Raw genomic sequence first — 13,268 nt, 5'->3', positions numbered from 1 at the left:
GGGGGGTGGTTTTTAGAAAAAAAAAACATTGAAGCAACAGATTCCCCTTGTAATATTTTCCTTTTCATTCCACAGCTCTACAGTTTCATTAATTCTTCTTTTTTTTTTTTTTTTTTTTTTTTTTTTTTTTTTTTTTTTTTAATAACAACACCAATAACACCGCAGGGGAATTTATCAAGGGAAGCCAGGCTCTCTCAATTAACCTGAACTTGTATTTTAGGCCTCTGCATAAAAGGGATTTTCTGTCTTACAAAAGCTGAAGTGAGCTGCTGTGGTGTTTCTCCTCAGAAAAAGCACAAATAATTGGGCGATGGTTTGGTTTTAATTACACTACACTTATTTTACTCGATTTCAGAGCATTAGCACTATTGTTTGGTACATTCTGTGAACTTCTCCTGGCTTGTAAGTCCCCAGTGGAAGTGGGAATTACCTGGGAGGGCAAACACAGGAGCCGGATACGTTTTTAAGACCACARTGCCAATTGATTTTTTGAGATCACACAAAGCTTCACTTCCTTTAAGGSCCTTCCCTCTGACCCTCTTTGGGGTGGTGGCACTCAGGCTTTGTTACTCCAATAAAAGACTCCTGAACTGCTTTAGTGTGGGTACCTTCATTTCCACCCATTTTGGGGGCCGTTCCCTGACCTTTCCTGTGGCTGTGAAGCATCCCCCTTTCCTCTCCCCTTGGATATTTTGGGCAGCACATCCTCAGAGGAGCTGCTGATTCGATTATCAGTCTCAGTTGTTAAAAAAAAGATAAGTCCCCAGTGAATTTAATGTGAAATTAAGAATTTAGGCACACAGATGCGTAAAATTTTTGTTCAAGGCAGCTCTGAGCTCTGCTGGCTGCACCAGGGCAGTTGTGGCTCTGAGATCTCATCTGCACACACAGCCTTAAACTTCCTCCTCTCCAGAGTGTKACTTTTCCAGAAATAATGGTTTTTAGATCAAAACTTTGTTCTAAAGGAAGTTTTGGGTGACCAGAACAGAATTTGGTGGAACTTCTGGAGAGCAGTCCTGTTCTCCAGTATCACAGTGTCTGTTTCTCTTACAACATTTCTGTGAGCTTTAATGAATTTTTATCAATGATTTAAATGGTTTTTTTTTAAAGTTGAGTAGAATGGGTCAGTTTCAGTTTAAGGCCACRTGGAATAGTGCAAAGTTAGCATAAGGACTGGATAGTCACAGTCCTGTTGCTCAGCAAATATTCTGTAATAGCAAAGGATTATTATTAATTTGTTTATTGTTGAACCTGGGATTACATTTAAATGGAAATAAACCAATCCAACCTTCTTTCCTGACACAAAACTAGATGAAACCAGATGTTTTGGTCTTCAGGCATGAAGTTTTACATTCCAAGGGCAAGGTGAATTTGCCTKTTCTCAGTTTMARTGTGTGTACAGGTTTAATCACCTGWTCATCTGCMTGGCAGRTTCTGCTCCATCCTTTCCAGACTTTCCCTTAAATTTGCACTTTCTTGTGTTTTGCAGTGCCCTCCTTTTGGGGTTTGGTGAACTCAGCTTGGAACCTTTGCTCTGTGGGGAAAAGACAGTCMCCTGTCAATATTGAAACCAGCCATATGATTTTTGATCCCTTCCTAACTCCTCTTCGCCTGAACACAGGGGGAAGAAAGGTAGGTGCTCTGTCCTCTTATCTGCTGTATTTTATATTTCTAAAGCTTTTCTTTTTATCTGCCAGCTCCCAAGCAGAATAACAAYGTTATGTTGTGTTTTAAAGGTACTTCTCAAATAACTAAATTATCAGTTCTGTTTATCCAGCCAAAGGGTCGGCRCTTCCATCCTGAAATTATTTTATAAATAAAACGTCTCGAACCTGTTAGCAATCTTGGCAACAGCCATTATTTCATCGTGTTTTTGTGTTGTTTTCCTTAGGCTGGGGTGCCTAAAAGGGTATTTTAAAGCATTTATTGCTTGTTGCACRCAGGGAATTGTCTCAGAGTGCAGCACAGAACAATGCAGGTGAAAAAGCAGCGCCAGTTACAATCAGAGCAAGCAGAGAGCACAACAAAAGGTTATTTGGAAATGATTTCTCTTCCCTTGTTGTCATGACAAACCAGATGTCTGCTGGAAACAGCCTGACGCTCCAGGAGTTTGCTCTGTGCTGCCCATGGAGGTTCTGGTGGCACTCGTGCAAATATTTCAGAATTTTTGGGGGTTTCGTCACAGAAATGGTGGATGGGGATTGCTGGAGGATGGTGATGATTCCAGCTCTGGCCCAGATTTCAGGGTAATAGATGCATTTTGCTTTTTAAGTGGATGTGCATGGACGTTTTTAAAAATTTTTAAAAAAAACCAAAACAACAACCAAAAAACCTAAAACAAACAAAAAACCTAACAAAGAAACCCCAAACAAACAAACAAAAAAACACCAAAAAAAAACCCAAAAGACAAAAACCAACCAAAACCAACAACAAAAAAATAACCAACCTAGAGTTTTTACTGATTCTGATATTTATGTAAAGGCTTACATGTTTCACATTATTTATAAATTACAGGATGACAAAACATGGAAGTCAAGAACCTTCAACCCAGGAGGTTCAGAATAATCAATGACTTTAGCAGTTCTGAGAATTCAGCTGGGTTTTTGTACCGGCTCAGAATGAAGCAAATGTCTGGTTATTGATAAAATTTTAGAGGCACTGACAAGGTGGGAGATGCTCTGTCAGTGATGAGCTTCATRCTCACAAACACTGTCCCTGGTGACCTTCATCACATCACAAGGACAGGATTTGTTCTGGGTGTGATTTATTTTAAACAGTTCTCCAAAACAGATAAATCAAAATTCTCCCTTGAGAAAAAAAGATCGCAGTTTCAATGCCTTCATAAAAATTCTTCATTCCTAGTTAAGGCCTCGGTGAGGATTTGATTTGGCAGGTGGTGTGTTTGTGTTCACTTCTTTGGGAATGTTTTTTATGTGTTAAAAATCAAAATAAAAAGKTGTGTTTCATCCGGGCTGCAGCTCTCAGCTCTCTGAACCGACAGCAGTGGCAGCCAGGGAATTCCTGAGACAAGACTTAACTGTGATTATGCTGTACATGAAAGGATTGTGTGGAGCTGATCCTAAGGAAAACGGTGAATAAATAAAAAAGGGATTTGATGTGGTTTCAAATCAGAGTGATGAGAAGCTGGCTTGCACACACAGGGAATGAGAGAGAGCTACTCACACACTGAGTCAGAATTACAAACCTCTGGGACAGGGAAAGGAGGAGACTCAGGCTCTGAGAGAGAGCAAGGTGGGAGAAAAAGTTCACTGCAGTCCAGTAGATTCAAAATTTTGGCAAATGTTTTTGCTGTTAATTTAGAAGGTCAGTTTTAGCTCAGTTTGAAAAATATTTACATCATTTTGAAAGCAGCATTTCTGCTTGTGTGTGCTTCACTGTGGAAATTAACTGGAGGAGGAACAGAAGTGTTCACACTCAGGAACAGAATCCAAGACCAATCTATGATCACTGTCTTAATTCTTCCTGACTTAATTTGCCCCTTCCCTGCCTTGCCACTCATTTCCTCTGGGCTTTATTTTTATTTTGCAGCTTCTATAAATCATTCATCTGTTTAGCTCCCCTTTTCCACCTTGGCAGACCAAAACTCTCCTATTCCACTACAGAATTTATGCCTAAAGTTTCTACCTTGAGCACATTCTTTTCTAGCTCCTTTGCACAATTTATATTATTTCAGTGTCACTAGGGGAAGCCTTTCAATAAACCAGATGGAGACTTCCCTATGATTTTTTAGGCAGCTTGGAAATMTTTTTTTCTTTTTTCTAAAGAGAAAAATATTATTTTTATTTTTCTTTTCRGTGGTTTTTCTTTTTCCTGAGGAGAGGGGATGGTCTGATGGGGATATGAACGACGGCATCACTGTTTTCCTACAAGGGGAGAAAAGCCCAGTCTGGGGTCTGTCACACACCTGGTGACTTCATGGTTACAGAGAAGGAAATTCTTCCCATTTCCTTCAGGAGCACAAGAGATGGCAGTGCCATTTCCCAAATATTGATACCTTTGTGATCCAATTTTTTGCAATAAGGTTGCAGTGAGCAGTGATCCAATGCTTTTTGTGCTGCCCAGCGATTGCAGGGCAGTCTCAGGTCAYGCATTCACAATTCCAGCACCATCAGAGTTATTTTTTCTGAGTTGTGCTGGGTTATTCTGGGKTGGGATGGGTTATTTTGTATTTCTGATTCTCCATTTCCTGTGAAAGTGGCTTTTCGGGTCCTGAAGCCTTGAGTGCCATTGATACAGATAATTGGATTTCAAGATCCAGAATCTCAGCACAAGATATTTAATGAGTTTACACGCAGATAAATTCCCCAGAAGAAATGCTGCTTTTGAGGAAAGTCCCCAGGTTCCAATTCTCTCTAAGGCCCAGCTTTGTCTCTCCATTATCCATTTTGGTGAATTCAGCAGCCCATTTCACAGGAGCAGCCCTTTCTGATAAACAATGCCAGCCTTTATTCATTTGCAAATGAGTTTTTGAGACATTCCTCCGTCACAAAGAAGGGCACTGGTTTTACTTTCTCTGCTCTTTTTGCCTTGGATTCACTTAAACACCAGGGAAATTACAGCAGCAGAATAATTTACATTTGGGCAGGAAGCCCTGTGGGTTGCATCTCCAAAGCAGGGATTTCCAGCTTTTGCTGGATAATTTTGGGGCATGAACAAACCATTCCATTTCCCACTGACCTGGGCCTTTCCTGGGATTCCTTTCTCCACTCATGTCTGCCTTTTGGCCCCCAAAATTTCACCCCCTGCCATTCTCCAGCCCATCTGCCTTCGGTCTCCTGGTTCTCTGTGGATTTAATTTCAAGATCCCTATTTCTAAAATTCTGTAAGACTAAACCACAGTTCTTGGCCATCCTTTTTTATTTCTTTCTTATTCTTCTTCCTTGTTTTCATTTTTTTTCCCCTTAAAAACACCTGAAGCAGCAGCATTTGCTTTAGACACCAATTGCATCCTTCCAATTAATTAAACCTTGTCACATCAGTGACCTCACGTCTTGAGAGTCCTTTTAGGTCACGCTCAAGGACTGAAATTGTTGCCTCAAGCTGGTAAAGTTCTGTCTAAAATCACTTCATTTTTAAGGCAAGCAAGGACATTATACCTGATGTTGACCTCTGGGGAAATAAAAAGGAATTGATGTCTKCTGGCCAAGGACTGTTATTGTATCGCTCAGTGTGCACAAATKGAAGTTACTCAGCAAGATCCACTCGTATGGAGCATTAATGAATGCAATCACCGATTATTTAAATTAATATCTTTATAAATAATTGGTTGGTTCTATGCATCACGAGATAATGGCGAYGTTTAGCAGCTTCTAAACCAAAACAAGGCAGGAGAAAAGAGATTTATGGATTGAAATCAGTTAAATGGTTTCTCTGCCAGCTAGTTCTGATTCCATGCTGCTCAATCAATTCAGAGTATTACCAGCATTTTTCTCCAGAGTGCAATATATGACAACTGCCAAGCTTTGCTTTGGTGATTACTAAAAGGACAGATACTGGTACGAACCATATTTCAGYACTGCAGGAATATAAAAAATGAATTGTTAGAAATGGTCCAGGAGGAATGGATAGCAATAAGACATCAATGTCATCTGTAAACTGACTTGTGATAAATTATTAGAGGGCTTAATAATAGGATTTTTGATTTAGAGTGGCTTTGGAAAGTCAAAAGTCTGATGCAAACATCGAAAACTTTAATGAATAAAAAATGAAATGCAGTGTTGCTGCTTAAATAATTGTTTAAYGTTTCTGATGACTCTACAGTTCTGCACGTTCTGGGATGTGTTAGTGGGAATGGAACCAGGTTACAGTAACTTGTTTATTCACCTTCATTGAGTTTAGAAACTCAGCATTTCTGAAAAGTTCTTTTTTCTATTTTCTTTTCACACTTCCATCCAAAATGGTTAAATCAAGACACTCACTGTGTCTTAATGGCCAGTTTTAATTATGACACAGATAGGGTTAAGGGGATAAAAGGGTTTTATTTTGGTATTTAATGGGATCCCAGGTACATGTAAGCCTGATAGAGTGGAAGAATATTTAAAAATGCATCCTTTGTATAATACGTATATAATTTTTTTAGTTTTTTATAAATTAGCATATCCATCTAGAATTCCTCAATAAGAAACTTAACAAATGAAGTKATRTCCCCCTCTTCTAAAGARTTTTCTCCTGRAATGAGTCCAGAGTTTWATTTACATGATATGTCTAGGGAGAAGGCTTCAACCAAGGYTGGAGCCTSAGGTTTGAGACAGCACAGGGCACRCTGARGATTTATTGAGGATGTTTGGKTTCTCTGCCCAGCAGAACYCTTAAACTAATTCTGGCTAGAAAATCAGRCTACAGGAATTATAAYCATGCAGGCTAARGCTACAGRGSTACATCAGGSGTACAGAAAATGCCYAAAAGGKTCTATAAAATATATAAAATATATCAAAGRGTACATAAAAAGGAAAGGCAAAAGTCATCAGGCATCACCCAGATGTTGAGCAGGATTTCTGCCGTGCAGCTGGAGCAAGTTCTGGGTGACAGACATGTGTTAGTTGTGCTGGGGGATAAATGGCACCGCTGCCAGGGTGGGAAATGTGCCATCCCCAGATCTGAGCAGCGTTTTGGTGTCAGAGAAAAGTTCAGGTTCATTGTTTCTCCTCCCAGAGCTGGTAATCTGTGATAGCTGGAAATGGAAGCAGGCACAGTTTGCTTATGGATGGAAGAATTAAAGGATGTGTTTTAGGATTAGATGCCAGAAAGGAGCTTAAGGGGGGAAACTGAAAAATTGTCATCAGTGAGCTGTGTCTAATAATCAAAAACAAATCTGTGGCTCAGCAGCTCCTCATCTAACTGGGATCTGAGTGGTGGGGCAGTGGCAGTGTTTAGGCTGAGGGAAACCATCAGTGGGTGATTCTGCAGCAGAGGAGGAAAATGCTCGTAAGTTGTGAGTAAGAAACTGTTCTTCTTGTGAGGGACAGAAAACTGGGCAGTGTCAGGTCACAGGGAACTGAAAGCCATGGGAAAAAAACCAGAGAAGGAATGAGAAAATGAACAGGGAAGAACAAGCTCTACCCATCCTATACATTGTATGAGAATAGGGACTGATTGTTAATTGTTTGAATTCTTATAGAATATGAGGTTTCTTTACAATAAATGGCTTTGCATGCAACAAACCCCGGAGCAGGGTCCATGCGTCAGTCACCAGCAGGAAACCATCAGTGGGTGATTCTGCAGCAGAGGGGGAMAATGTGCATAAACTGGGGACAAGAAACTGTTCTTCCTGTAAGGGACAGTGTGTGTACAGGGGCTTGCAGATGGAAAATTGGGCAGATGAAATAATCCTCCTGCCTGTCCCCGTTTTTATTTGGGATGTGCTGCTGCTGTGCAGYGAGTGATGGGGAATCCAAGCTCCCAGGGCTGCTGTGGCTGTGGGGTGGCCCTGGGGCACTCAGGGAACTGCTGGGATCAGAAACTCTTGTCTATTTTATGGAACTTCCAGGTGAACCCATTAGAACAGAGCATTTCCACCTGCAGTTTTTTGATCACATCATTGCTTGTGTCCCCGAGCAACAAACACGCCCAAACTACCACGGTAGGACTCACAATGGAAATTGTAGCTTTTAAGCTGGGAAAAGAAAAAAAAAAAAGAGGAAAAAGTGTAACTTGACTGCCAGAAATCACTATGGAGTTCATTTTAACTGGGAAATGCAAAGAAGGTGATGAAAATACACATTTTCTCTTGTAAGGTTTCACAGAAGAAGGGTGTGTGGTGCATTCTCATTCCTGTACCAGCTCGGTGCCTGTCTCAGGGAGGCTGCTCAGCTGCAGAGTGTTTCACTGAGCTCAGGAACATGGTCCTGTTCCATCTACTCACCCATTTGTCTCCGCCCAGATGTCCCCAGTCTTTGAAGCAGCTACATGTGATTTTTTTGTGTCTTGTTTGATTCTTGGAGAGGCCTCTTTGTGACCAGTCTCCTGTTAGCACAAGGTGTTCCGTAAGCAGGGGAAACAACGCAGCCTGGTTTTCTGCAGAATCTCATTTTAGCTTCTCTGGAGCCTCTGTCTCCCATTATCACTGCCCCACTACTCCACAGATCCCTTCGTTAAAAGATAAAGGCAGCAGATGCTGTGGCTGTTTYCAAGCTCTTTGTGCCAGTGGATGTTGCTGCTAACAGGAGTTCTGTGATATTCTGTATTTGACTTTTACCTGCCTGGTCCTCAGCACAAAGTTGATTTTTTGCTCTTTTCTTGTAGCCAATTTTCACGAAATACTGAGRTTTCTTCTCTGTTAAAGCCAGATGAAGCTGGCCAGGAGACAATTTCCCCACAATAGTGTGGGGAGAACAGGAAACTTCCCCAAACTGTTTGTTGCTATTATAATGAATTATTTGCARTACATTTCATCCAAGACAGGAGCTGAGGAGTGAAGTGACAAACAGAATTTCACAGGTAGATGGATATTAAAGGAAGAAATTGCAGATATCCTGCAGATTGTCCCTGATCACATCCCCTCAGCAGTGTTTGGCTGCTGTTTGTTCCAGCAGAAATGGAGAATTCATTTTGGATATCATGTTCAGGATCTTTCACTGAGGACTCGTCATCATGAGCAAAATGAAGTCAATAAATTAATAAGAATGTAACATTGTTCGGATAAAAATCTTAACAAGGTGTCTCTCACCCTGAGGAGTTTCCTTTCCTGCTTTAGGAGTTCCTGCAGCRTTTGCCCATTAATGATGTTAAATGTCACTCAGGGAGGTGGAGCAGCTCAAAGCCTTGGAAAAGTCACTGCAAACTGCAATGTCAGGGATTTGGGACTCACCCTGAGCAAAGCACAGCCAAAATCCTGCCCAGCACTGGGGTCAAAGCTCCCAGGCCAGAGGGACAGCAGGGRATCTGCTCAGGAGTTCCCAGGAGGAATCCAAAGCTCAGAGAAGCAGCAGAGGAATCAGCTCTGAAATCAGAGTGTCTGAGCAGCCACAGGGTTCAGCTCTGCAGTCCATGGTTTGGGGGAACCCTCTGCCCAAACAGCAGGATCTTTGTGTGGACTGGGTTTTTTTTTTTTTCCAAATGTCAGTTTTTCAAATGCTGTTTGAAGGGGAAGGTTTGCTCAGCTCCCCTCGGAATCTCCCTGCAAATATCACCAAGATGTTCGTGTGTRTCCAGCTGCTCCATCACCTCCTTCTGCTCTGCCAACTCAGGGCAAGGGGAGAGGAGAATTTATTGAGCAGGAAGAAATCTGAAAGCATTTTCCTGATGAATGCTCACCTCTGCCAGGGCAGGCATCCCATCCTCCTGAAAGGACCAACCCTTCCTTCTCAGGAGCTGTCATTTGTGTGTGTGGCTGCCAGGACAGCTGATGGTCATCCCCTGCAGAAATACAAAATCAGAATCRCATTTACAAAAATACACAGAACAAAAATACAAAATCAGAATTGCATTTACAAAAACACACAGAACAAAAATACAAAACCAGAAACACGTTTACAAAAATACACAGAACAAAAATACACAGAACAAAAATATACATTTACGAGTCTCTTCTTCACCACAAACTCCAAAATATGAAAGCTGTGCTAATGAAAACCTCCTCAAGGCTCTAGATAAGAACCCAGAAATCATCACAAGTCAGGGGGTGTTTCACTTGCAGCTCCATCATTCCTTGGGTAAAATTCTGTTTCATCCCCAGATGTCTGATAATGCTGGTAATAATGAGGTGTTCTCAATCCTGTGTTTTTTCTCAGCTCTGGCCTCTCTGATTATCTCATTTACAGAATTATGCCTTATTTTGGCCAGTGGATTTTGCTGGTATCCAAGACTTAGACCTGTCTTTTTCCTGGAAGCCCTTTAGCTATAAAACCACAACTTTTTGGATATCTAAAGTCATTTTCTAGTAGTGTTGGTACTTTTTTAGTGCCCCTGCATAACTTATCCCCAACAAAGGGATGTACAGTGAGCTGAAGAGATTCCTAAAAAGAGGAATTTACTGGGAGKAGTGAAAAACTTGAACTTTTCTTCCTGCATCTGCCAGATGCCATCAGTTCCCTTCAGAAGGTTCTGGAATCCAGTGGAGGTGATTGCTGGAGACAGAGAGAGAGTTGGGAATGTGCAGCAGCCTCCAACTGARCACTGCACACAGAAATTAGGAACGATATTGCAGCATCTGGTGGGTGGAATGGGAGAAGGAGCCAGCTGTGCTGGGTGAAATATGGACTGTGTCAAATTACTGCAACAAACTTTATAAATATTGCTGTTAGTCTGGCTGCAGTCATTTTTTGCTTTTTTTAATAGAGTGAGAAGACAGATAGGGGAGCTGTGCACAGGAAATGCTGTGAAAAAGAATGAAAAGTGAAGCAGGAGAAGCAGCTCCCAGTTAGAGCAGAGGGAAAGTGGCTGCAAAACAAGAGGGGAACTGGGACAGCAGGCCCAGGATGAGATGGATAATTCTCATCTCAGGATCTGCCATGGCAGCAAGAGTCCACAAAGCATTAAAGAGATGAATTTCGCAATGTTTTTAAATTTTTTTGCAAAATGGAAGTTACATTTTGTTGGCTTTTTATGGCATTTTGAGCTCAATCAATAATCTTTATGACCTGCATCCTCTGCTGGCTCATTGAACCCTGCTGGGCTATCATCTTCCCATCCTGGAGCACCATGGATGGGCAATCCCACGTTATTTAATGGCTCAGATGGACACCTTGGGTGGCACTGGCTTCTTCAATGAGATGTGTGATTGTTCCCAGCTTATGCAGCTTTTATTGAATTATTATTGGAAACATCATTTCACACTTGGTTAAGTCGTAAATTTAATTCGTTCTCTAGCAAGACCCAGGAATAAATGTGGCCCTGCCAGTGCTGCTCTGAGGAAAGGGGAGGCAGTTTTACCTGATGATTACTGAGTCAAATACCATGATTTAATGAATTAACCTGATTGAAAAATAAGAAAGTCGCTGGAATTTTCCTGGCATGGAAGAGCCACTTAACAACCACAGTTCTAAATAAAAGGATTTTTTTTCTTAATTAAAACTTCACAGGGGTGTAGTAAATTCATAATTTCTAGTGAATAAGAATTGGCAAATTTCTTATCAATAGCTGTAAAACGCCTTATGTTCAGAAGTATTTCAGGACATTAAAGACAAGATCTTAATTCTTTGATTTTCCTTATCAATCTTTCGGCCTGGAAAGAGGCCTTTCCAGCTCTGCCAGAGGGTGGAGGTTCTCTGGGGTGGATGTTTGTGGATGGTCACTGATGCTCTGTTGCTGTTTCCTTGATGTCCATTTATCTTTTGGGGGATCTTTTGGGCTGTGTTTGGATCTTTTGCTGTGTTTTGAGATGTTAAGCCCATCTCCATAGAGCAATGCTACACTTCCTGAAAGAAAAAGAAAAATTTAAAATAATTCCCTTCCCCAAAGCGAAGTTAAACTCAGCCTAACCAGAGAAATAAAATAATTTTTAAAAGCTGTGTTGTTTCCAACATAGGGAGGGCTTCTCTGTTCTTCTCTGCTTCCAACAGAGGAAGTGCTCTCCCTGTAATTTCACATTTTCTCATTTGAATACTTTCTCTGTGCTCTGCTCTTTTATATTTGCAGCTGTTTCAGAGCACCTCAGYCGAATCCTTCTGGAGTGGATCACACACAAATTCCCTTTTTGAGCCTCTCTGGCCCTGTCCCTTGCCATCCCAATAATTCCCTCAGAACCCAGACCCRTCCTCCTTGGGCAGGCACAGATGGGGCTGCCACAGCAGCTCTCAGCAAACATTTGAGGAGTTTTTTAAGGGCTCAGCAGAGTGAAATCATTGCACTGCTTTATCACGGCTTATCTTCCCACTCTCTGGGTCTGCAGCCCTCCCGTGGATTTATTTCATCTCCTGCCCTGCCCTGCTTAGGCTCCCCATAAAACCCCATACTTAAAGGATAATGGCCATGGTGGGGGAAGTATACAAGGCAATAAACAGCTTTTGCAGGTGATTAAACACGACCCGAGCAAAGCCGAGGCATTTGGAAACCCCAAAAGCTGTTTATTGACACGTCAGTGGTGCTCAGCGAACCACAGCGTTAAATAAAGAGCTTCTGCCTCGTCTTACAAGGACTGGGAAGGTTTGTCCAGATCCTTCCTTCTCGTTTTAATGGTGTGGGTGGCTTTGTATGGTTTAATAGGAGATGGCTCCCAGGTAATTGCTTCAGGTGAAAGCAGCAAAAATACGTTTTTTTTCTCAGATCAGTGAAGGTTTTTGATTATAGACCTTTCCTCCTCTCCCACCCAATAAGAATCCCCTTTATTCCACTCCTTTCCTCCTCTCCCATCCCATAAGAATCCCCCTTTATTCCAGTCCTTTCCTCCTCTCCCACCCTATAAGAATCCCCCTTTATTCCAGTCCTTTCCTCCTCTCCCACCCCACAAGAATCCCCCTTTATTCCACTCCTTTCCTCCTCTCCCACCCCACAAGAATCCCCCTTTATTCCACTCCTTTCCTCCTCTCCCATCCCATAAGAATCTCCCTTTATTCCCAGCTCCTTTTTTCCCTCTTGCTGCTACTTCCATTGTCCGTTCCATCATTTCATTCCTTGCTTTGCTTTTTATTTTGTTTTGGTTTTTTTTTCTATTCAATGGTATCTTCACCTCCACTTTGCCCCAGCATTTCAGAGAGTTTTTCCTGCTGAGAATTCCCGAGGCTGGAACACCCAGCCACTTCAAGGAGCAGGTTAGAGCAGCAGTTTTGTGACTCACAACATTTGTAGTGCYGGGGATCTCCTCTCCATAAATAGCTCTGCTTTGGTGAAGATGAGCTCTCTGAAGCCACACAACTCTTTTTTAGCAATTGTCATTTACCAAACAGTGTGATCTTCAAGAGCATTTCCTTCAAAACACAGCGAGATTTATTTATTTTTATTTTTATTCCAACACGGGACATTTGATAAATCCATGCAGATTTCTGTAGGGCTTCCTGTCAAATGCAGTGAATTAAACTGCATTTACTGTTTTCCAGCCCTAATTTACTGAGAGTTGTAGTTAGATACCACCATGGCTGTTTGTGCAAGCCTGACTTCAATTCAATGCTGGCACAAACTGCTTGACAGATAAATATGTCATAGGCCAATAACCCTCACAAAAAAAAACCTGTCATTTTCTATGGGTGTCAATGGAAGGAAACTTACAGTCTAACAAAAAAAAAAAWAATATTTTGCAGTGGTTCACAAAGCCAACATTTTCACTGTTTATTGCTGAGAATTACAGCACAGTYTTTCTCATTTATAAATTAGAC

At 41.6% G+C, this 13,268-nt stretch overlaps 1 protein-coding gene across 1 annotated transcript in view; it reads left to right on the top strand.

The window, feature by feature from the left end:
• The window catches only part of LOC130584795 (carbonic anhydrase-related protein 10-like), a gene marked incomplete at its 3' end in the record, with an annotated part of 68,139 nt that extends 66,503 nt beyond the window's left edge, over positions 1–1,636 (top strand). Inside the window, exon 3 of the mRNA XM_057384997.1 lies at positions 1,490–1,636. Coding sequence (XP_057240980.1) covers positions 1,490–1,636 — 147 coding nt within the window. The remainder of the gene's footprint in view (positions 1–1,489) is intronic.
• Between the last annotated feature and the right edge of the window lie 11,632 nt (positions 1,637–13,268).

This window comes from Malurus melanocephalus, unplaced genomic scaffold (genome assembly GCF_030028575.1).
Source record: "Malurus melanocephalus ecotype Western Australia unplaced genomic scaffold, MMel_1.1 scaffold_767, whole genome shotgun sequence".
Taxonomy (NCBI): domain Eukaryota; kingdom Metazoa; phylum Chordata; class Aves; order Passeriformes; family Maluridae; genus Malurus; species Malurus melanocephalus.
This window is presented reverse-complemented; position numbering and strand designations above follow the sequence as displayed.